Source organism: Montipora foliosa, chromosome 9 (genome assembly GCF_036669935.1).
Source record: "Montipora foliosa isolate CH-2021 chromosome 9, ASM3666993v2, whole genome shotgun sequence".
NCBI classification, from domain to species: domain Eukaryota; kingdom Metazoa; phylum Cnidaria; class Anthozoa; order Scleractinia; family Acroporidae; genus Montipora; species Montipora foliosa.
In genome coordinates this window covers 31123182-31148181 of record NC_090877.1, presented here as the reverse complement: position 1 = coordinate 31148181, position 25000 = coordinate 31123182, and the positions used below count along the sequence as shown (strand labels likewise).

At 41.4% G+C, this 25000-nt stretch overlaps 2 protein-coding genes and 1 pseudogene across 6 annotated transcripts in view; all 3 read left to right on the top strand.

Annotated features, from left to right (window-relative positions):
- Positions 1–7046, top strand: part of LOC137970738 (zinc finger protein 239-like) — a 17897-nt gene extending 10851 nt beyond the window's left edge. For all 4 annotated transcript variants that reach the window (XM_068817292.1, XM_068817293.1, XM_068817290.1 and 1 more), the window contains 3 exons: positions 1142–1333; positions 4863–4941; positions 5461–7046. In XM_068817292.1, coding sequence (XP_068673393.1) covers positions 1142–1333; positions 4863–4941; positions 5461–6143 — 954 coding nt within the window. In that variant the 3' untranslated portion in view covers positions 6144–7046. The remainder of the gene's footprint in view (positions 1–1141; positions 1334–4862; positions 4942–5460) is intronic.
- A 7681-nt stretch (positions 7047–14727) lies between these two features.
- LOC137970076 (cochlin-like) overlaps positions 14728–25000 on the top strand; it is a 17985-nt gene continuing 7712 nt past the window's right edge. Inside the window, exons 1-3 of one of the 2 annotated variants that reach the window (XM_068816546.1) lie at positions 14728–14966; positions 15063–15194; positions 19215–19301. In XM_068816546.1, coding sequence (XP_068672647.1) covers positions 19241–19301 — 61 coding nt within the window. In that variant the 5' untranslated portion in view covers positions 14728–14966; positions 15063–15194; positions 19215–19240. Of the gene's footprint in view, positions 14967–15062; positions 15195–16186; positions 16325–19214; positions 19302–25000 lie in introns of those variants that run through there. The other variant, XM_068816547.1, reaches the window with a different exon arrangement.
- LOC137970428 (uncharacterized) lies at positions 20284–22096 on the top strand (annotated as a pseudogene).

Here is a 25000-nt window from a genome sequence, read left to right as displayed (position 1 = left end):
AGCAGGGGAGTGACAGGAAAGACCCTATAGCGCAATATTCCAATTTATGACAAAGAAAAAAAAACGGAACAATGCTACTTGTTTTTCGACTGGATTGCCATATGGCAACCCAGTAATGAGATAAATAGTAGCATTCTTATAATTATTAGCCTGCAAAGCATGTGTATTTGGGACAAAAGAAATTAATAATTCTTTGAGTTAATCTATGGCGTCATCTTGGCCAAAAAAAACTGAAAGAGTGCTGGGGCAAGCTAAAAATGATTTCAGGAGAGAGGACACTGGGTTTGAAAAAATAGAGTTGGGAAGGTCCTCCTCCAGCAGTCCCAATGCTCTCCTTGTCGTGCTTCCAATGTGGTGGCCATTTCAACGAAATCACTTTTTATGAGCAGTAATCAAAACACGCCTATTCTGAAGGTTATATAATTTCTTAACATATGATTGATAATATTGCAGACAAAACAATTTTCATGTTGTCATCAGTGTTCTTTCTCCTTTGAAAATGCCTAACAACAAGTAGACTTAAATACTTGTAGCTTTCAAACTTTCAGGTTCACCAGGAAAGGCAGTCTTGTTTCCAAAGAAGTTTACATACTCTTTATATACAATATGGAGATTGAAAATGTGTATTTGAGTCTTACTTCGACTGCAAATTTAGAGATCGGAACTTAGGTTGCACTGTGAGTCTTTACTTTAAGCTAATACTTTGACAAAATGAAGTACCTCGGATTTGAATTTTATCAGTCTGAGAGTGTTTTGGGTTTTTTTTCCAAACTGTAAGCTTTTAAACTCAGGATGGGGCTTATCTACCTTGTTTATGGTTTACTTGTTGACTCTGTGGTGTACTTGTTGTTAAGTTCAATGCATACAATGACAATTTGCTTTTATTGGGTGATCTGTTCAAAGATCAAAGCGATGTCCCCATTGAGATAGCACTACGACTATAGCATTTTTAAATGCTATAATTATCATTATAATCAAAATATTAAAATATTAAATGATTTAAGATCTCAGGTAATGTACTATTGTAAATGTTAAGTGCAAATCAATCCATGTTTCACTGTCATTGCAGACTTAAATGCATTGTAGTTTGAAATACATTCTAATGCCAGGGTCTTCCTTTCATTAATTTTGTTGTCTTCAGGAGGGCACTCCAAACTCCTGTGAATTTGATGTTCATGTCAAACAAGTTAAAACTACAGAGACATCAACGTGTGGAGAACACCACAAGAAGGATATTGCAGTGCAAGAGACTCCACAGCATGCTTTGCAATTTACAAAAGGCATTCCATTCCATAAAGATGACAGAACTAGTTGTTTACAGGTTACAGAATGTGTAAGTGCCTACAATAGACAATTAAAATTTGAATTGATAAAAATTCACAAATTAGTCAAAATAATTGTTGACATTCCTAAGTTCACTACTTGAGGCTCCATTACCCGGGGGTGGGGCAGGGGGAGGGGGTACTCCCTTATATGTCCTACTGTATATAGGTATGTGCAGCTTCAAAGGGTATGGTTTTTTAGCCGTTTTGGTCTGAAATAGGGTATTGATTTTGATCATTTTGGTCTGAAATGGGGGGTAATATATGGTCTGACTATGGGTGCACTCAAGTCTTGAATTGCAAATTGTTACGGCACCCGTGTAGCAGCTAAAATAGGTCTGAAATAGGGCGTCAAATTTTTGGTCAGGTCTGAAATAGGGTAGGGAAAATCGTACATGTACATTTTGGTCTGAAATAAGGTAAGGGTTTCAAGAAGTGGGCTGCACATCCCCACCCAATTTTTGTGGGAGTACCCCCCTCCCACCTCCAGGCTGCATTATTACATGTACATTTGCTTGATTCTTATAATTTGCAGGAGCAAGTTTGCATCATTATCTTATTGGTCAGTCATGCACATGTTCATTTTCACTTGTACATAAATACAGTAGGGGGTTTGGGCAATTACTATTTACTACAGAAACATTTCTAAATGACACTGAGTAATAACTTTTAAGTTGTTAAAAATTGTGCTTCATTTGTACCATGCATGAAATTTGAAGATTTCTTCTTAAAAAAACAGAATGTGAAATCACTAAATTTAACAGCTGACATTAATTTTGTAATGAAGTCATGATGCTAGATGTCAACCCCAGTGAATGTGATGAAAAGATGACTTCTCGTTTGCCACTTGTCAGGAGACAGTTGTATGCAAGCGGCCTTTCACAAGCAGCTTTAGACATCATCCTGCATGCTTGGAGAGATGGAACCAAAAAGTAATATCACACCTATGTTATAAAGTGGGAAAGCTACTGCAACTCCAAAGGGATTAGTCCAGGTTCAGCTTCAATCTGTAGCTCAAGGCATTAACTTTCTTGCAGAACTGGTCAGTTCAGGTATCGGCTATAGTGCAGTTAACACAGCAAGATCAGCCATCTCAGCCATAATTGTTGTTAACGACTCTGTAACTTTCAGGGCACACCCTTTTTCGCAAAGCGTTTTCTCAAGGGTGTTTTTGAACAGAAAGCCTCGTTACCACGTTACTCAGTCATTTGGGATGTCAATCAAGTGTTTGACAATCTCCTTTCCTACCCTTCTATTGAGAACATTTCTCTAAAGAAACTTACACATAAAGTGGTCATGTTGCTGGCACTGTTAAGCGGACATAAAACACAAACAATTCATTGTTTAGGCACTAACCATGTGGACATGTCAGATCAGCAGTTCACTTTCCACCTCACAAGTCTCCAGAAGCAGTCTAGACCTGGGAAACACCTTAAACCGATTGAACTTAAAGCATTTGATCAGGAGCCCAGTTTGTGCATCATTCGTCATTTGAAGGCATATATTGCAAAGATCAGCATTCATAGAGTTGTCATAAACCGTAGTCAGTCAGTTGAGTTTTCAAAAACCTTTTAAACCTGTTAGCAAGGACACCATTTCACATTGGATTAGATATGTCCTGAAGGAGGCAGGTATAGATACTTCAAAATTCACTGCACACAGCTCTAGAGCAGCCTCCACCAGTGCTGCAGACAAGGCCGGTGTTCCTATAGAAGCTATTCTGGCATCTGCTGGATGGTCTACCTGTGAAACGTTTTCTAAGTTTTACCACAAAGAAAATCAAACCAACCCTGGAAATTATGGTTCACTTCTCTTAGAAGCCCACTCAGTATGAAGGTTCTTGGCATTCTTTTGTTATAAATACAGTGTTTACAATAAATTGGTTGTTGCCATGTTTATTTATGACTACATGGCTTCAAAATCTCACGTGATTCCTTTGTGACGTAGACTATGATGAGGTAGAATTTAAAAATTACACGAGACTTACCGGTAAGTTGAAGTTTGATGTAGATTCTACCGATTCATAGTCAGGAACAGAGGCATCACATGCCCACCCTGGTATTCTCTTTGCATATACATTGAGGGAAATAGTTTTAATAGACCTCTTTAGCTTGTACGCGTTGTTTTCCCATTTCAGACCACGTGATGTTCTCAAGGGAATTTTCCTTTTGTTTTTTCATAAGTTATGCGTACATATTCACGTGCATAGGACAACGTTTGAAAGAAAGTTTTCCCTAGAGTAACATCACGTGGTCTGAAATGGGAAAAGATGTACAAGCTAAAGAGGTCTATTTTACCCTCCCTACTATCCTGTGCTCATTCACCGGTAAATACTGATCTACAGTGTAGCTCACTCGCGCAATCTCACGTGACTCTTCTGTTTTTGACTATGAATCGGTAGAATCTACATCAAACTTCAACTTACAAGTAAGTTTCGTTTAATTTTTAAATTGAATTGACCCCCTGTCCCTACACCAACCCCAAACTATTTCATTGAGAAAAAAACCTTACACTTGTCTAAAAGAGTTAACATTAGTTTCACTACAGATGTCATTTGGCAAATTATGCCTGTGAAGCAAGTAATATCATTTACTACTCTCCTGTTTTCTAATGACATTAAATGTGGCTTAACGATTGTCCAGCTTTTCTATGTTCCTCTTTGTATGAGGGGACCATACCACTTAGCATCATTCCGAAAATAGATCTTACCAAGGGACAATAGAACTTGCCCTTTAGTATCTTTGAATCATCAAGTCCTCTACAAGTCCTTTTCATTAATCCCACAATCTTGTTTGCCTTGGCCACAACATTGTCAATGTGAGAGTTCCAGATTAAGTAATGATTAGTTGTGATATCCAAGCCTTACTTTTCTCAGTTTTTATTTTATGTTATGTTTGTTATTGCCCCTCTTTTAATGAATTGTCACTTGTTGATCCCTCTGGCATGTATACTATACGACATTCAATACTTGATTGTACGACTTGCACCTTACATCGATGTCTTACTCATAAGATATATCTTTTAGAAAACGACTAACAGTAAAAGTAATTGTAATATTAATGACGGTATCATGAAAAATTTGGTAGGAAGACACCTCATTGTTAGGAGATACATGTAAGTCCAGGATTGCAGGGAAGATGCAAAACTTATGGGAATATGAAAACGCTCCTTTCTCAAGGAGGAAGGGGGCGGGGGGGGGGTTCACAAACCAAGCAAAGGAGAAAAAGCTAAATCTTTGAAAAGGAAGACAGAACACGTCCAAATTAACAAATCAAGTGAGAGAGAGAGAGAGAGAGAGAAATGTAATTGAGATGTTTCTCAGTTTTTCTTCTTTCTTTTCTTGGAATGTCCTTAGCATGGTTTTCTTATTTCTTTTTGCGATTGCCCACATTTCTGACCATAATGGAGTTTAAGAGTGGCAGTTTTGTTTTCAAGTAGTGTTTGAGATTTTAGCATTGTACTTTCGAATGTTACATCTGTCATTGTAATGCTATATGCTTCGGAAGAACTTGGAAGAATTGGTGTTATTTTTTCTTTCAGGAAAGCGCTACTATTCAATGTGTTGACCATGATAACAGACGTCTCATGTCCTCTTCACAACCAACATCAAGCAAAAATAGTAAGATTCACTGTGAAAGTATTTTTCTGTGGCTGGACAGTTTTATTCGTGGAAAACCAATGGGATCAAAAAATAGCAAAAAATAGGAATAGGATCAAACAATAAATGTTTTATGTCATTTTCCTCCCCTAAGATTTGTCGTGGCCGTCTATATGTTTACATGCCTATATATTGATAGTTGCCTCTTGATTCAGACCAGTACGAAATCTGAGGTGACAATACCACGAGTTTGCTCTAAGTAAATGGCAGGTCAACGAGACACGCAGCTTCAAATCGACTAAAGAACTCGTCAACTGAAAACCTATTATCGTATTTTTTTTTGCTGAAACATAGTACTATGCTATGCATTAAAAAAAGTCCAAGAATCCCTATTTGTTTTCAGTCGCATGGAGACGAAAATAGCTGCTCACATGCCAGGAGTTCCATTTTCTCGTTGAGAGAACTGGTCTTCATTAAAAGTTACTGTAATAGATGGACACAATCATTTTTGCTTACATACATGTATCCAATTTCCCTTAGGCGCTGCGTGGAAAAACACGGAGATAGTGAACATTGTGTGCGATGGCAGTAATACGCAGCAGGAACATCGCATACTGCAGTGTCCGTGGTGCCAGGAGAAGTTTTCTTGTCCGAATAAACTTGCTTCACATCTTCGTAGCCATCCGGAAATAGATCCCCTCAAATGCCCTGTTTGCTCGAAGGAATATGCATCTTCTACTTCTCTGAGAATCCACCTCCGGATTCACACGGGAGAAAAGCCGTTTACGTGTTCACTTTGTAACAAGTCCTTCAACCAATCGAGCCACTTAACCACGCATATGCGCGTTCACACTGGTGAAAAGCCTTACAAGTGTCCACAGTGTCCTAAGACATTTGGACAGTCAAGTCACTTGACTTTACATGTGCGAGTTCACAACGGAGAAAAGCCCTTTCATTGTGGCTTTTGCAGCAAGGGCTTTTCTCACTCATCAGCTCTTAGCACACATATGCGGACCCATACCGGTGAGAAGCCTTTTCAGTGTCCACATTGTCCAAAGAGATTCGGTCAGTCAAGCCATCTTAAGATTCACATTCGGACTCACACAGGCGAGAGACCTTTCCAATGCCACTTTTGTCATAAACATTTTAGACAGTCTTGTTATTTGGCCAAGCATTTGCGGAGCCATTCTTCAGGTGAAAAAACTGAAACTGACAACGTGTGATTACGATGAAACCCTCCAACTTCATGACCTTTTGATTGTTTTTATCGGCCACAGCTCTCCGAACTCATGACTTTCTCTGCGTTGGAAAGAAGTGTCGTCAAAAAATGGCACACAGTAAATTAACAGAGATGTATTTTTGTTGAAAATGGAAAAAACGGCCCTTTAAGGACGGTACCTACTAATTCAAAGGTATTTTTGTGTGGTTTACTGAATATGCGGGAAAAGCAGATTTTAGCAAGTGTTACTGAAATCCCAAAAGGAAATTGGGGGTAACCACGCATTTTTCGAAGGTAATTAATCAACAATATTTGTAAAAAGGTTTAAAATAAAAAGCAATGTATGGCATTCTTTTTCAAATTGAAGCTTCATTATCTCTGAAAAATGCATGGATACCCCCAATTGTCTTTTTGGATACCAAGAGCACTTGCTAAGCTCTGCTTTCTCCGCATAGTTTTGAACCGCGCAAAAATATCCCTGTATTAATAAGCGCCATCCATATGAAATCCAAGTATCTCGAGATGCGCAGAACGTATGCGCAATAACAATAGTAGGCACCGTCCTTAACGTTATTTCTGTTATTGCTTACAAGAGGAACTTACACGCAAGGAGGACGTTCTCGGTGTTAATCTGTTTCTACAAGATTATGGTATCTGTGCGGAGTGTAACCACGGAACTTCCCAAGTTCCATATGGCGTTTGAATCTTGGGCTCTCTTATAGCCCCTTATTTTAATGATGTCATTTTTTGGCACATTTCGTTTTGATGGCACGCCCAATTAGAAGAACTTTCTTGTCTGTAATAGAAGGTTGTATTTGTGGGACTTTCTTTTATTTAACGTTTCGTTGCTTTATACCTAAGCCTCGATGTAAAACAGAGCATAACTCAATTAAAATGTTGATGTCGACGTAGAATTGAACGGACTGGGAGAGGGCAAACAAATCCTAAGCCTGTTAAGGTTTTGAACTCAATAAATGACAGTTCAAAGATGGTATAATGTATACAAAGTTACCTCATCAATCATGAAAGCTCACCTTTTTAATTCTAATTTGGTATGGCCTGGGTCACCACCGTTTTAAACGGGTGCTTCATTACACTTGAATTCTTTCTCTCAGCACCATTCAAAGGACGTTTAGGTGCTTCCAACCTAAGAACCTGACGGTCATTTGAAGATCTCGAATTCATCGCTCTAATTGACTGTCGTCCATTTAGTTAGTTGTGAAGATGTGATGATTATCCTTACTTCTTCCGTTGCTAGCTTCTTTCTACTGCATGCTTATAGCATGTCTGCTTATCTCCACCTTCCCGCAGACCATGGCTGGTTAATTTCAGTTTCAGTTGCCGCTTTCTTCAGCCTCAGAACCCGTTTGGTAGAAATCAAGGTCAACCGCTCTGTCAAAAGCTTTTTCTACTGCCTTAGAACCACACTGAGTAGCGGTCAATAAGCCGTCATTGCCAAATTCGCCTTCAGTCATCAATTGCTCGTTTGACAATTTCCACGCAAATATGAACGCGAAAAATGGTGAGTTTGATACATAAAGTAGAAATTTTGCAAACACAAGCTCTCAACACCGACCAATGTTTCCAAGGTCTGTCTTCTTTCCGGCGTAAGGGGTAAAAAAGGGACCCGGATATGGCTCATTTTATTTTAGTCTTTTCCCACCGCCGCCTTTACCCCTTTTAACCCCCACCCCCGTAAGGCTAACTTCTGTTTGCCGTGTCCATAGTTTTCTCGGCTTATTAGCATGTATTTGCTAGGGGCCTAATCAGCCTCATCAACCCGAGTTGAAGTAAAGTTACTTACTTACTTACTAGTGTAGGTCTCTCACTCTCAAATGCAGCACGATGGCCATGTAACCAATGAGAACATTGCCAGTAATTTGTGTGTATATGATCCTGCAGTGTCAGACCATTTTGCTGTGTCATGTACTCCCTCGCTTTGCAAGGTTCCGTTGGAGAAGAAAAAAACTTTATTGTGGCAAACTGAAATCCATTTATGTGTGAGAGATGGGAGCTGACATCACAATTTCATCATTAGTGACCGAAGAGACAGCGGTGATGTGACTGTTTTTGTGGATCGGTATAACTCAGGATTGTCATCACCATTAAGTCACCCCTTCCCCCCTTCCAAGTTACCCTGGGCTAGACATTTTTCCACTCATTTGTTTAGAGATTCTATCAACCGTTTACATGAGGAGAGCAAGACAACTCGGGGAGGCGATTTGTCTCGCCTCGGCAGATAGGATAACCCTGGTAGGCGAGACAACTTTGGGCTTGACTAACCGAGACGAGACAGCTAAACCTTAAATGCACACCATTGTTAACTGATGCAGCTCGAGTCAATACCCACATCTCACCCTTGCTCACCATAGAGTCTCCAGTAGCTCAGTGGTTAGAGCATCCGTACTAGATCACGGAGGGTCGTGGGTTCCAATCCCATCTGGGGCTCGGATGTTTCCGAGTTCCCAGTGGGTTCATTTGTAACACCTTGTATTTGATATATGTTAACCATTGTCTCACATTCGCTGACTGTCTGTTTGTTTGTTTAATTTATCTTTATTTAAAGAGGGAGACGTAATTACCTGTTACAGTTTTCTGACTTACGGCCCTCTACGAGCATTTTACCCTCCCAACCATGATACACCACAGAAGACAGACCACAACACCGGGAACTACATGCCCTACTCTTTGCGACAAGTGTGCGGGTTCTTTTACGTCCCACAGGATTATGAACGTTGAAGGGTTGTGAGACGGGACCTCCGGCTTATCGTTCTTATCCGAGAAGATTAGAGAGTCTAACCATATCATGCATTTGCAGATGAAATTACAAAGGCAGCACTTTCTCCTCAGTAATTTAAAGACCCTGAGTGTTGGTCCGGCCGGAGTTGAACTCACGACCTCCCGCGTGACAGCCCGGAGCTCAACCGACTGAGCCAGCGGTGCGCGGTAGCTGTTTGGAGTTGTGAACAGGTTGATTCATGTGAAAACAGAGAAAAAGCTTCCTAGCTGGGATGACTTTCTTCAGCTTTCGGACGCTTCCGCCGATTTTTTCACTGATAAGATATCTATATTCAGTGAGGGGCACCAAATAAGACTATAGCTATTTTGGACAAATTTCAACCTGCCACTGTTCTGGAGATGTCAGACATTATTCGGGATACCAAGGGAAATCATGTCTCCCTGTTGTAGTGCTGAAGCATTGTTTGAATACTTTGTTTCCAGGTTTAACCAGGATTGTGAACCTTTCATTAACTCAGGGAATGGTACCCAGATATATGAAAGAGGCTTTGTTGGATCCTCTGCTGAAACAGTCGTCCCTGGACTATGAGTTACTTTTGAACTACAGAATGTTTTCACTCACGTGATCAGTAACCTTGTTTTTCCACCGAAACAAAAGAAAACGTTTGAGCTCAATTTCCGGAGGATTAGTTGGGGACACCAACATGGCTGCCGTGACGTCACGTGAAAACACTCTATAGGCCAACATCCAATCTTATGTTTTCATCTAAGTTATACAAAAGAGTGGCAGCTGCCCAAGTTACCAGTCATTTGAGCGAGAACAGGCTGCTCGAGTCTTTACAGTCGGCCGATAAAGTAGATCACAGCACAGATTCTGCTTAATTAAGGGAGCAAAATGACGTCTTGCGCTCTACTCTAGGTTTGTACCTATGTGGCACAGCGCCCAAGTTGGATGGCAATACAATACAATTTATTTTCGCAGAATTTGCATTATACTAAAGTTTAGTTCCCAGCGCAGAGACAGGTTATTGTTCCTTCCATCCAACATGGCCACCGTGACGTCATACAAACCATCAGTTGATGATGGCAAGAGTGTGGTCCTGTTGATGCTCCACCTGTCGGCAGCGTTTGATACTGTACATAGTCAAGTCCTTCTCCACAGGCTGCGAAACTGCTTTGGTACACAATGTGCGGCTTTTCGGTGGTTCACATCGTACCTAGCAGAAAGAAAACAGTTTGTATCCATTGGAATTAGAACGATCAACCAGTTGTCTATTGACTTGCTTGATTCCTCAGGGTTCCGTGCTTGGACCACTACTGTGTACAATGTGCACAGCGCCGCCTGGGGACATAATGCATTATCTTAAAGTCTCCTTCCATCAATATGTTGACGACACACAAACTCAAACTCAAACTCAAGCTGGAGGCCCACATCAAAAGTGTCAATAGGGAGCTTAAGCAAGGACGACGACGCCGGCTAGGAGAACGCCAAATAACAATAGGTTTAATTAAGGTTTAATTAGCAAAAACAATGCTTCTGCACGCCCTGCACGTGCGTTTTACATTTTGATACATTTCTTTGCCGTTCTCGTCTTGACAACGACGTGAAATGATCAAATTTGAGGTTGTGTGGAGGACGAGAGCACCTGACGATGGCTTTTCAATTTTCTCTCTTAACATCCACATCGTTCTCACCAATTTTATTCTTGGAATGTGGACTCGCATTTTCCATGCCGCGCGACTTGGAGTAATCACAAAATTATTACAGTAACGGAAAATAATATCTTCAGACAATGTTCTCGTAGCCGTCGTGGTCGTCCTTGCTTAAGGTCCCTAATGCCTGGATGCTGCATAACGACTTGCAGTTAATTAGTGATGACAAAGCGAAGATCCCAGTCCTCCACCTTAACCATCGGCCTGCTTCCTCCCTGGAGTGTCTACAAGTAACTAGCGTTAACTTCAAGCCCACCAATGATCATGCAACGAACGTTGGAGTCATTTTGAGTCCAGCCTTAGTTTCAATAAACAGGTTGGGCTAATATGTAAATCTGCTTTTCACTCAATTAGATTAATTTCGAGAATTACAAAGGTTTTGTAGTATGGAAATTGGTAAGACTTTGGTGCATGCTTTTGTGACTTCTAAGTTAGATAATTAATTGCAACACTCTTTTTTGGCCTTCCCAAATATAAGATCCAGCGCCTGCAACACTTGCTGAACTCTGCCACTAGGCTAGTTACCTAGGAAGCTTGATCGCATATCGCCAGTACTAATAGAGCTCCATTGGTTGCTGGTTGAGCAGCACGTAGAATGTAAGATCTTTTTATAGGTATATAAATTGGTGAATGATATGGCACCTGTTTATCTTCAGGAATTATTAGACCTTTTAGACCTTACTGTAGCCGGCCTTAGATCAGGAAAAACGCAGCTTCTAAAGACACAAGCCCATATCTTAAATCGCAGCGCTTTAGGGCGTTTTCTCTCTGTGCCCCTCATTGTCCGGGGCACAGTCTGTAAAACAAGATCCTCATCATCACTGTCTACGGTTTGAACAGTGACTTCTTCAGGATTTCTGTTTTCACAATTTGACTCATAGGAACCGCACGTGTCCGTACATTTCAAGCTGTGCTTTCTGCATCAACAGCTCAAAATGGCGCAACCTCCTCTACGACCGCACTTCACCAGTGCCAGGATAGCCTGCAGTCGTTCACCATCTTGACTCCATCCATGAGATGTTGGTACAGGAAGATCTGGGTATGGAGAACCACATTCCTTCCACACTAAAGCAACGTAGTTGGCTCGTTTAATCATCAGCCTTCGTTGGTGGCAACTTCACATCTGCGTATTGCTCCTTGCTGAACAAAAACCAACGCAGTTCAGGTACAGCTGGCACATGCATCCTAGACACGTAATCTTCAACGTGCGCAGAGCTTTCAAGCCTTGCAAATGCTTCCAAAACTTGTTCATCGGCTCTCTTTAAGGCACTCCAAAAGGCAATTTTAGACTTGCCACATATGGTATCCGTTTGATCACAACCATTGAATGTGTGAAATTCTGGTAATGCCACTACAACACTACCTCCTACAGCGATGTACAGCGGACCCAGTGGATGAGATCGACGCTTGGCTCCTGTGCCAGCTACTACGGAAGTTTCTTTGCAGAGACTTGTATACTTCCATAAGGCCAGTACCAATACATCCGTATCGGGACTCTGGATACAGAGGGATGCTGTTCCCCTCTCTGCAGCATCGGTGGCATGTAGAAGCATGCATTAATTCTTCAAGGTTACCACAGAGGTCTTTTGCGAGTCGCTCTTACACTCGAGGATATGAGATGCAAAGTACACGGCCAACTATTCCTTTTGATGACTGGTACATCAGAGGCCTGTTGCAACTTTGACGAAATTGGCAAATTCCCTGCTTGAGAGAATTTGGAATGTCATAACGATCAAAAACGACATGGACCTCATCACATTCCTTGGACCTACTGTTGATGATCTCAAGAAAATGACTGGCGAGATCATGGCCATTGTGACCCCATGTTGGCTTTCCTATTGACTGAACGACTGCCATACCATCAATGATAACAACGCTCCTTCCTGCATGCTGGCGCTGCTCTTAGTCCTGGTCAGGACATTGGTCGGGGAGCAAACCCTCCAGGAAGTTCATCAGTTTACTCTTGCCAGCGCAATGGCAAAGGTCACCATCATCATTGAACAGCGCTCTGGGAAATGCAGCCAACTCGAATTCACTGATGCTCTCCTTGAGATAAAAAGTGTGCAAACAAAGCCCTGTCGTCCTTTACAGCAACAACACCAGATGCTGTTTTACTCTTCTTTTTTCTCTTGTGGTCTACCAAGTGTGAAGGTTTGCTTTCTTCATTGGAATCCAAACACTTAGTTTACGTTCAACGATCCTTTCTTTTACAAAGTTATTGAAAAGGTCCTGACCAATTTCATCACGCTTAAGAAATGCTTCTTTTAGAATTACTGGTATAACAGCCTTTGTGATTATATTGATCAGTTCATTTTCCTCGTTAACAAATGGATCATTTGCTTTAAATGCTGCTTTCACCTTCTGCACATTCTCCTCGTAACGGGAAATAACAGCCTTCAATTCTGGAGCAGTAAGAAACCATTTTGCTATAGCGGCTGGTTGCTGGGTCAAACTCTTGACGCCAGCTTGAATCTTCATGGTCTTGTTTACATGTTTAATTGCATGGTCTAGACCTATGGCGCAAAAAGGTATGTCATTCTTGTTTACGCAGAAATTTCCTCTCATGAATTCTTCATGTATGTCGGGATTAGTTGATTCGAGAAGTTCAATTTGTGCCAAGTACAGCGGTGCCATTCGTGCATAGTTAAGTCGATCATGCGTGAAGAAATACTTATACAAGGCCTTTAGCAATTTATGATGAAGTTTCCAGTTTCCTTCTCTAGTTGCACGAAGGAACATCAATGTATCAATGTATCATATATTCCTTGGCAAACTTAAACATGTGACATTGTGGATCCATGCTCCGGTCTAAGTCGTGCATCTTCTCCTTAAACTTCTCTGTCTCCATTGATTTAAGGATCTCTTGACGGTGTTTCTCGAACTCGCCGTATTTGCCCTCCTGGCTAGCTAGATGCATTCATCAGCCGTTTTCACACTGGAGAACGGAAAACTCATCATGAAGGGATTTTCGTCTGACGAGTTTCCCGTCTGATATGAATTCGTGAATAGAAACCTGTCTAGTTTTTACCGACATGAATTCATATATAGACGGAAAAGAGGCGAAAAACATCGTAAATTTGTCCGAAAGAACCTGGGACGAGATTTGAGTGGCTACCTACAGTAGCTAGTATACCCGCGAAAAGCCCGCCAGTTTGAATATGAATTCCATTTTATTTACAAACTTCTTGCTGGGCTCTAGAAAACGAAGCATTTCCTATCATTTTCACCCACCGAGTTCAATTGCAACTATTCTGTTTGAAATCTCAGGCAATATCATTTCCGTAATGTGGCAAAGAATAAAAAAAATCATCGAAGGAAAGTACAAATATTAAGTAAGAAATTTAGGCCAAGAATAGGAATATATCTGCCTGCCATTAGATGAGTTGTTGCCAAGGTAACGACCACAAATTGACACCCAAAAAATAAGCGTTATCATATCGGTACTGGTACCTATTATTATTGTTATTGTTATTTGGCGTTATCATACCTATACTGGTAAATCTCTACAAGAAAAACGTAAAGAAAAATTAACTAGGCTTCCTTTTGTAACTCGTGCCTTGTAGTGAGGGTATTTGCAAATACTCTAGGAAGCCACCTTAGCCATAAGATGGATGTCCAATTTCAAAGATCTGCGCTGTAAACTAGCTGGAGACAAGTATGCAAGAATTGATTCTCTAAACTTTAGCCCGCGATATGGTCACGTCATACTGATCACATTGGGATACACGGATGCGTGGATGTGCGTACGGTAACCAAAACCAAATGGGAGTACCATATTTTGTTATCCATAGTGCTCCGCGCGCGAGCTCCGCTATAAAATACCCACGCCACCTTGACTTGAGGAGTGTTTAAGTGCGTAACTTTTTCAGAATGATTGGATTTTGTGATCTAGCAAACCTATATGACCAATCCACAACCATTTGTTTTGATAAATAATGGAATTCGAGATACAAAACAAGCACCATGTGGAATACCGAAAGGGTCCTCGTTTGTTCCCAGTAATTTGCAATAATTACTTTTTGAATCGTCTCAAACATTTGTTTGTTTTCAGAATATTACGTCACTGATGGTTCTTTTTCATTTTTTGCCAAATGAAACCGAAATAAATTAAATATTGGCCATTCAAAGTAGAAGTTTTCATTGAGGCTGAGCTTGTTTGACAACCACCTTCGGTCCACGTCAAACGGATGAGCGCCATCAATAAATTGAGTTTTCTTCTAGTCATTGACTTGTAGCGCTCTACCTTTCGAGCAGCTGTGGCTGGTCAAGATATCCTGCTTCTTCGATGCCGTCTAAAATACTTTTTAAAGTCGTTTGATTTGGTGTCGCTCTGCTGGTCGGTAAAAGTCAGCAAGTCCATAAAAGTTAATTTACGGTAAGATGGTTCTTTTCAGTGTCATTACGTCATTTGAACTAGCTCGTAATGGCATTACACAAAAATTCATTCTTTTTACCTTCTCTTTTATTCCAGTCCAGTTGAGTGTTTTTACCGTCTTGTTCGCTGTGGATTTCTATGCTAAATCTCGTGGAGTATTTTTTTTACAGTAGTACCGGTAAAAGAGGAACTTTCGTTTATTGCCTTAGTGGGCGCAACTGGAAAACGGTGAGTAAGATACAATTTCATCGATTTATGTTTTGTGGCTTGTATTCGCTGAAGCCAATCAGTTTCTTTTGGTATTTCAGGGAATATTGTATGAGAAAACAAAGTTTTGCTGTCTTTAAGCTTGCAATGACAAATGTTCACAAGCTTATACATTATCAAAATGCTTGCCGAGCCATGTGGAAACAGTCAAGTACATGTATCTCGATTTCTACCAATTTGTCGTGGGATTTGACTTTGTCTTTCTTAAGACGTGAAGTGCATATTGGACTGAGAAATTTGAAATCTTTAGTGTTTTGGTCTTTTATCCTTGATTTTCGCTTTCTTTTGTCTTCGAATTTATTCTTTAAATTAAACCTTGCCTCCGAATGTATTTCGACAACATGAAAAATTAGACGAGCGCTGTAGTTTAACCTTGACAAGGTTTAACAGGTGGGAAACCTTACCGTCCAATGAAGTTATTCAACCGATACATTTTGACTTTAGTATAACTGATTAAGAAAGGGTTGAACTCGATGCTGTGTGTCAATTCTTGCGCTTTGTAAAACTACACAAAATTTATACTCTAATCACACTAAAACGTTTATAAAATGTAGCCGCCGCGGAAGCACCTCCGCCCTTAAACTGTGTAGAGCGGCAGACAACTCCTAAAAAACCGATAAAGGTTCCTGTACAGCTCCATCGAGCAACAGAAAAACACTGGGTACTAAAATTCTCTGATCCGAAAAGGGAACTTATGTTTCCCCCATGACAATAAACATCCTTACCATTCTCCTGATAGAGAAAATCAGCAACAAATAATTTGAAGAGATCCCCACATCCCACCAAAAAAGGGCCGGAAAAAGGCTGACGGCCAATAAGGAACTACGAGAATTCACCGGCAAAGACACAAACAAACATGGAGGATGACTCTATTAACTAGTGAAACAGGTGGCACAAGCCAACATGTTTCACCGGGCCAATCGAAGGCGTAAGTTCCGGTCTTATTGCTTATTCTTGAATTTAAACGGAAACAGAAAAGAGAAAACAGTAAGCAGTAGAATTGGCGGGTTGAAAGGTCGAGCAACAAAACGGTTAGCCTTACACGCCATAAAAAACAGGAGCGAGTGAAGATGAAATTTCTGACACTTTCGGTAAGTGTATTTTTAGTGTTTCAGCATGCATCCCATCTTTCAAGCAACACGATCGACCATTTTTTTTGGAAACGACATCAATGTCCTCTTATACTGCAAATTTATGTTTCCGCAATTCTGAATGGGTTCGACAAGACCTTCTTCCACGGATTTCTCCTAAGAGACTGATGTACATTGTAATGTTCCCGAGCTACCTACTTTTGCAACAGAAAAAGTCATCAGTTTTTAGCAACGTGGGAAAATTCCCGTGCGGTATTAGACATAATTCAAACCCCGTCGTCTTCTTATTTTTGGCGGTGATTTATATATATTTCTGAGGTAGAAAAAACAAACAGCACTGAAACTAGTTTTAGATATTCCTGTCAGACTGCCATTGTTATGCAAGCGACCAATCAAAAACATTGTTTAAGTCCATTATCCCTGAGTCTCTCCGGGCGCTCACCCGCTGACCAAAAAGTTATCAGTAAACCACTTAACGTCGCAGCAGGAGAGCAGGGGTGCAAAACCTTTCAGAGTAAAACAGACGCAGTGAAGCTCTCTCCACGTAGAGACTGGCGTATCATCAGTTGCAATAAAAGCAGCACAACCAGTGCGACAATGCGAGATGGCTTACGAACAGAATTGAGAAACGACCTAGAATTCAGATTACAAGCGTTATCTTTCCAGGCCCCAGTTGTTAAATCGATGGATAGCGCTATCCACCGGATAAATCACTATCCAGCGGATAAACACTAGCAAAACCAATTGAGTTATCCAGTGGATAGTGATTTATCCGGCGGATAGCGCTATCCATCGTTTGAGGAACTGGGGCCAGAACTCTAACTCTTTGCGCGCGCATGGGTCCAAATCAACACAAGATTCCCACCCTTGCCTACGTTCGAGAGCCCTGTCATCATCATCTTACACACATTGCCAAAAACAAGTATACGAGAAATAACACTTCCGGTGACAGAGGCCAATTGCCTGGCCGGTAAACTACTTTGAAGGAGTACATCGGAATGGACAACAAGTTATTCTTCAGATCCCATTGACAGCCCAACCATATTCTCGGGACTGGGCCCCAAATGCTTTTTACACCATTGGCCGCAAATCCCGCTTGGGACAATCCGATTTTACAGTCATAGACTGGGAATAACAGTCAGAAAATCTATGACACACACCTAGGCCATCATCCAAATACACAACGATTCTTATAGCCTTGAGGCGCCAATAACGCACTAACGGCCTCAAAACTTTAGTACAAATATAACGGCCGGTGGAAATGCCGAATCGCAACACGGTGAATTTATAAAAACGGATAACCCCACCCTTGAACCAGGAAAAGCCTAAAAAAACACTTGGTCTGGCGGGAAAATGTCGATATCATGATAACCAGGTTTTATATCAAAGGAAAAAAAGCCAATTCTAAGAACCATCGACAAAAGAAAAAAGCATGGTTCTGGCGTCCCCAAATTTACCCTAGGATTTTCTGATAAATTGATTGGGATATCCAATATGAGCCTTTTCTTACCATTGGCCTGAATTGAAACTGATAGTGAGTTAACCACAGTAGGGGCACACCCACCCTCGACCACCGAGCCTGAGATAAGAAAATAAGAAATAGCTTGCTCCACAAATTCACTATGTTGAATGGCAGACCGATTACTGCCAAACTTCGCTGCGGGCGTGGTATAAATAAATGGATGTTACACCCCTCTACGATAGTATCGTAAACAAAACGGGAAGCACCCATACGCTCCCAAAAATATTACGCTTGAGATTACCTTTAACCTTAACAATAAGCATCCCCTCCTGATATTCAAGGCTTATCACATCGCTAGATGAGACAAACGCATCAGCAAAGTTTCCGACAAGTACGACTAATACTTTGTCAAAATCATTCAAACATGTAATTAAATTCGCTAAGTTATACTCATCTTGTCCCAATCTCTGTAATGCGGCTCTTTATTTGTCATCAGTTGGTAACCTTGCTGTTTGGACGGGTTGCAACGTTTCCTCTGAGGCGGCTGGGGCAGGAGAATGAACTTTCCTAGTGACCTCTCTGACGGCAGCTGAAGCACTTGTTTGAAGATTGAGGTCAACGATCCCAAAGGGACTGCCCACGAAAAAGCTGCTGATAAGTAGCAAGAGTATTAAAAACCGCAGCAGAAGAAACTTCACTTGATGGCTGACGGGTACTGGTAAAGCTTGGTCGCGGGTAGACGAATTTGTACGCTTGTGGTCGCGGGTCTTGACCAACGCTCCTCTTTCGTCTGAACGGAGCTTCTTCTCGTCCTCTGAATTCTCTGCAAGCTCATTCAACTCATATTCCTCTAAGGCTATCCAACCCCCTTGCCTCTTATCCTCAAAACGAATAAGATTGTTTCGTTTATAATTAGCAATAAGCACCTTTACCGATTCCAGCTCGGAAATCGATGTTCTTAACGGCCCCGTCCACTAAGTCGTGAAAAAGATGTTTAACTCGTATTGGACTTTGTTTCCCTTGAAATTGAAAGAGTTGGAAAACTTGGATTCCGTTTTTAACTTCTTAAGTTGCGATTGAGTGGCCGCTTCTTTCTCTTCGAGATCGTGCTTAAACGCGGCAAACTTTCGGTCAAACTTGACGTCAGACGTAGATTGGTGTTCAATTGAATGTCGAAACTAATTCGGAATCGTTTAATATTAGTATAGCATGTCTTTGGTTGAACATCTCGCGCCACTTTTTCAGCCGATCAGAGGTAAAGACAAAAGCAATTGTGGAAGTTAACGCTTGGCCGCTGATTGTGTACTGACTGCTCGCTGATTGTAAGATTAGATCATTTTGTTGTCTGCGTATGAGGTGTTTCTTTAGTTTTACTATACTGTACTCAATTGCAAACCATCTGAAAGAAATACTTTTTTTTCATTCAAGGTGAATTTTTTCATATCAAATCAGCCATGGCTAATTTGTCATACCTGGAGAAGATCTTGGCTTTAACCATTCTCCTTTTACCTTTAGGTAAGTGCACGCATTCCATTTTAAGACGCTAAGAATAGGAAATATTGTCACTGGCAGACATACAGGGAACAAATTTCTTTATTGGACGTCAAAGAGAATCTTTCGCCATGCTGTCAAATGTGGGAGCACGAGGAAGTTCGTAAAACTCTTGACAGACCCCAGCTCTTAAATTTCGGAGAGATTATTATCTATGTGTTGCACTACTACTACCACTACAATTCTTAAGTAAAGCTATCATCCTAGCAGTTATGGTCGCAATTTTAGCAATTGCGTAGAGAAGCCTGAACAATTCAGAACTTCAAAGGGGTTAGAACCCGTGACCTTACGATACCGTTGCGACGCTCTAACCAACTGAGATTTGAAGCCACTGACGTTGGGAGCTAGTCATTTGTGGTTCTAATTTTCCCGTGAGGAATGAATCAATGAACAAAATGATATATGAAATGAATCACTGAACTGCGGATATCGAATCAAATAAAGCTATGATCCTTGCAGTTATGGTCGCAATTTCAAATGACTAGCTTCTAACGACAGTGGCTTCATAGCTCAGCTGGTTCGAGCATGTTCACGCGATCGGGACGATTATATGGAAACACTATCCAGACCGAGTAACTGAAGAATACCCTGCCACTTCGACTGCGTTGCTGACAACCAATGGTTTCTCGTTACGTGGAAAATAATCAATTAAAGAAAAAAGGCTATGTTAGAAGCTGGCTACGCGGTACGCGGCAGATAATAGGGAGCTTAAGCACGCGCGTTTTTGAGACGCGGACGGCAACCGGAAGAGAGCATTTCGCGTGCCAGGATAGTGGTGTTTCCCAGATTTTTAAAGTAACCATTTCTAATGGAGAAATGGTACTTAGCAATGTAAATGTGGGTGTGTGAAGACAAATTAAAAGGGAAAACATCTCACTTCCGGTTGACGTCCGCGTCTCAAAAACGCGCGTGCTTAAGCACCCTAATCAATTATAGATGGATTGGTATGTTAGAAGCTGGCTACGCAGTACGCGGTACGCGGAAGGTAATCAATCCAAAATGGAAGGTCATGTTAGAAGCTGGCCGCGAAACGAGTGCTATTTTGTTCACACGATCTCGTGAAAAGTGTAGTTAACCGAACCGTAACCTGAAATCTAAACTGTTAAAAGGGCCTAATCACTGAAACGAGCGCTTGGCCATAATCAGTAAACTAGTACTATTTTCTTCACACGATCTCGGGAAAAGTGTAGTTAAACGAGCTTGCGACACAAGGCGATTTCGTGACAAAAGACCTTTCTCAAAGGAAGATTTTGTCTTTTAATATGCTCGGGCCATTAAAATTTCAGCTAAGGATTCCCAATAGAGGAAATTCTTATAGTTAACGAAAACACCTCTTTAAACAGACTTCAAACACGATAAGGTACTATAAAAAGCCCCCTTACAGCTTTTGGTTGACTTGGCTTGTTACACCCCTCTGTAACAGACCTGGTGGAACTTGGTTGTTCACCAGGTTTTTAACAGAAGACTCTTTAGATCCGACTACCACTACCACTAAGACTACGAAATTAGGACGTGGGAGATTGGCACTAGATTATTGCATGAAGCCGCGCGTCAGCATCAAATGAAACTTTAGATTGTCAATTTGCAACAACAGGCAACGAAGTGGCTTTTCCCGGCTGAATGTTGAGCGAAAGGTCAATGCAGGAAGCTTCAGTTCCTCTTTTCGTAAACCACATGATCGATGAAGTAGAATTGCAGGCAATTTTAGAACGAACAAACAATAAGAATCCTTGTTTCCCGTACTGGAAATAGGATAGGATCGATTTGTCTGAGTCTGAGCTTCCACGTCTGGCATAGGCGTTCAGTTTACCTGAGATGTTCACTTGTTGCAATGGAACTACAACTTCTGGATTGGAAGGCTTGTGTACCCTGCTCAAACGATTTGAGTATCCTTGTCGTTTGAGTGACTTAGTTCCGCGGTTTGGGCGATCAGTGCCTGAGCTCAGCCTTATTTTATCGGAAGTGACTGAGCGTGTTTTCCAAAATAATGGGCACCTATTACGGGACTTAAACCAACCGTGGCTGCAGCCTCAATACCTTGAAGAGTTTGCTAATGCTATTCACCAAAAAGGAGCAGCTCTGGATAATTGCTGGGGTTTTGTGGACGGAACGGTAAGGCCAATCAGCCGGCCGAGAGAAAACCAACGGGTGATGTATAACAGGCACAAGAGAGTGCACGCGATTAAGTTCCAATCAGTTGTTTCACCTAATGGTATAATTGCAAACCTGTATGGTCTTGTAGGTAAGTTCGTTTTTTCTAGAATTGAGTTTGGAATATACTTTGAGAATTGTGCAATTGTTGTTTTTCTTGAAGGATCTATATAAAGTATTGTTTACATCGTTATCGTTGTTTTTCACAGAAGACGTAAGACACGATGCAGGAATACTGCGAATGTCCGGTCACCTGGAGGCACTTGAACAGTACTCGTACTCTCCGCCAAATCAGCCTCTTTGTATCTACGGTGACCTTGCCTAACCTATGAGGGTACACCTTCAAGTGCCGTACTAGGGAGCACGATTAAGCAACGATGAACAATCGTGAGTACAGTGAGGACCGCCGTGGAATGGGTTTTTGGCGACATTACATCATATTTCGCCTTTTTAGACTTTAAAAAGAACTTAGTTAGACTGAGTCCTGTTGGCAAGATGTATGCTGTCTGTGCCCTCTTGCGAAATGCAATCACATGTCTTATGGTTCCTCTACAGGTTCATACTTTGATGTTCAACAACCCACTCCTCAGGAATATTTTCAACTTTGAAGGATTACTCAGTTTATTGTTGCCTAGTCTCTTTCAAAGACGTTCTTTGAAAGAGACCAGGCAACAACATCAGGGATCCACCAGTTATCCACATATTTTTCCAATATTGCCAAAAGCATTGACAATTATAATTAAGAAACAGTATAGATGTTTTTCAGGCATTATTTTAATAACTGTCTATGAAAAATTGAAAATATTGAATAAAGCTCGGGTTGCTCAGTAATTGTTATCAATAAAATGGTAAAAATGTTAAAAGAGCAGTTGTTCAGTTTAATGCAAGAATTTAACTTGAATCAACAACAGGCATGTATAAATAACTTGCATATTAAAACAGGCTTTCAGTCAACTGGTTACCTCATTTTTCGTTGTAACATGAAAAATCAAGTTCAAGAATTTTTAGTTTTTTGGAGAAGCTCGCCAAGAGCATTAAGCATGGCAAGATTCATCGTGTGTTGTTGCTGCTGAGCTTGCTGCTGTTGTGTAAGCAGGTGTTCTTGAAAGAGTCGCTGTTGTCTCTTCTCTTCTGCAGGAAGTTCGAGTTCCTGCTGCCTCAGTTCACTTTCCTTCTTGAATTTCATTGTATGTCTCCAATGAAATCTTTTACGTGGTTTCCGTGATTGTTAGAGTTTCATCCAAGCATACAGTTATCTATCACATTGTCATCGCTGTGCCTCAGGATATGTACGTATGCCATTGAAGCACCTGTCCAGTTGGGGTCTACGGTATAGAAAATGTTCTCATCATCTCGCAAAGTTTCAGCCAGAAAATCTCCCCGCAATTTAGATCGTGATCCAATACTCGCCCTTGATAAATTTTCGGTAATCTTTAGAAGGTTAAAGCGTTACCCATCAGTTCCACGAAATACAAGGACTTCTCCAATTTCAAAGACCAAATCAGTCGCACATGAAGCACCATCATTAGGACCGTCATCTGAATAATAATTTTCACTTTCCGGTTGCTCTGCATTACTGACGAAAATGCAATGACTGCAATCTCGCATCGGTGCAAGGCCTATTTCACGTCTTGATGCGTGTTGACCAATAATGGTCGGTGGGGTTCCGTATTTCCTCTTCTGGAAATTTCTCAGAGATTTCATCGGTCTAGACTTTGTAGCCATGTCAGTGGCTCTCAAATTTGCCTTTTGTTCGGCACTTACAGTTCCATTGTTTTCAAGTTTCTCCACATACTCACGTAAATCTGCCTTACAACCGTCAAGGCCTCGTCTTCCTTTCCTTCTTGAGTGTTTATTTTGATCTTCCTCAGTTCTCCAGTGGAGAAACTATGCTCGTGGTGTTGTTGGAACATCGCCCACATTGCCTGTGATGAGTTGTTGTCATTGTTATGATCTTCGGTTGTGTATGTGTACGTGGAAGCTACTTTATCCCTCGTTCTTTTGACACTAACACTTTGGCTGTGATCTGCTCCTGATGTGACCACTGGAAAAATAAAGTGAAATGCTACAGTTGCCACTCGCTTGGAAAATTCCAAGAAGGTTGGATTGTTCCCTTGTTTTCACGTTCACTAGGTCAAGACGATCGTCCTCCCCAATATGAACGAAGTAATCGCACAGATAATCTGCACCATTGATAAGAGTCTTGTAAAAGCCTTCAGCTGTTCGGGAAGCTATCGACACAAGACCAATGTCAAGCGAAACAGCCTCTGTGTACTGCCTAGTATCTGTGATAAGACTTTTCAACCTTTCCGCTGCTGCTCTCAGTTCTGGCAGTGAGGAAACCAACGTTCTCTCTCGGACCTTAGCAGCATAATGTGAATCAGAGGACCTAACTCGTTTTGACACCAATCCCATTCCCTCGGCGATTTCTCGCCACGTGGACTGAAATCGAATCAGCCATTCTGATGGCTCCTTGGATTTCCGATGGGTGCTCAGCAATGTAAAGACATGCACCTATTGCAGTCAAACCAGCCGGGTAGCACAGCTTTGCAGACTCGCTGGGGCCATCATTTTGCCCAGGATCATCCTTTATTCCGAGAGCCAAAGTCACTGATTGCTCTAAAAAATTGATCTCGTACAGTAGTATGCCTCACTTGCACTGTCGAGACTGAATTCCTATCTTGATGTGGCATCTTCAATTACCATAACCTTGACTTTCCCAATCATGGCCTCCACAGATGGAAAGTCTGTGACCACGATTACGTTATCAGCAGAAAAAAAAAAGACAATCATTTGGTTGGATTATATCTGCACTCTCAATTGTGCGGCATATCGCTTGTACTGTGTATTCGGCGGAAAGTGTGCACAAATAAATCACTCCCACAACAGGATTGGTGATGCTCGTGACGTGGTAGACCGGTACGGATCGCAAATGGATGGAACCTTTGGCTGTTACCAATTACTTTTAATTTACTGAGTGATGTCTTCCACGACGGATGATGAGCACATGTTTCGGGAGAATCCCACCAATCTTCAACATGTTTCCGTTTCTTCCTCCTTTTAGCTCGCTTTGAATAGTCGTTGCTGGCCTCGGAGGAAAACGAGGAAGATCGAGAAGTTTCACTGCTTATGCTGCTATCCGAAACATGTTCAGAATCTCCACATTTATCCGACCGATCCGCCATTTTCCTACACGAGCCGGTCACTGGTCAGAGCCCGCATGATTTTGGCCAGCGGGAACAACTAAAAAGTAACAAACTGCGCATGTTTCTTAAGAGCGCTTCCCAAGCCCGCAATCCCTTTGTACAACAGCATACCGCATGTAATACCCGATCCTTTAAAAGAGTTTTCATATAACAGAAACATCCATTAGTAGACTTCCATTAGTACATCCATTAGTAGACTTCAACAGCAGTGTGACAAGCGCCTCCTTCCAGACGTCAGGAAAATGATCATAGGTCAAAGATGAGTTTACCAAACGCGTTATTACAAGGAGGAGAACATCAAGGCAT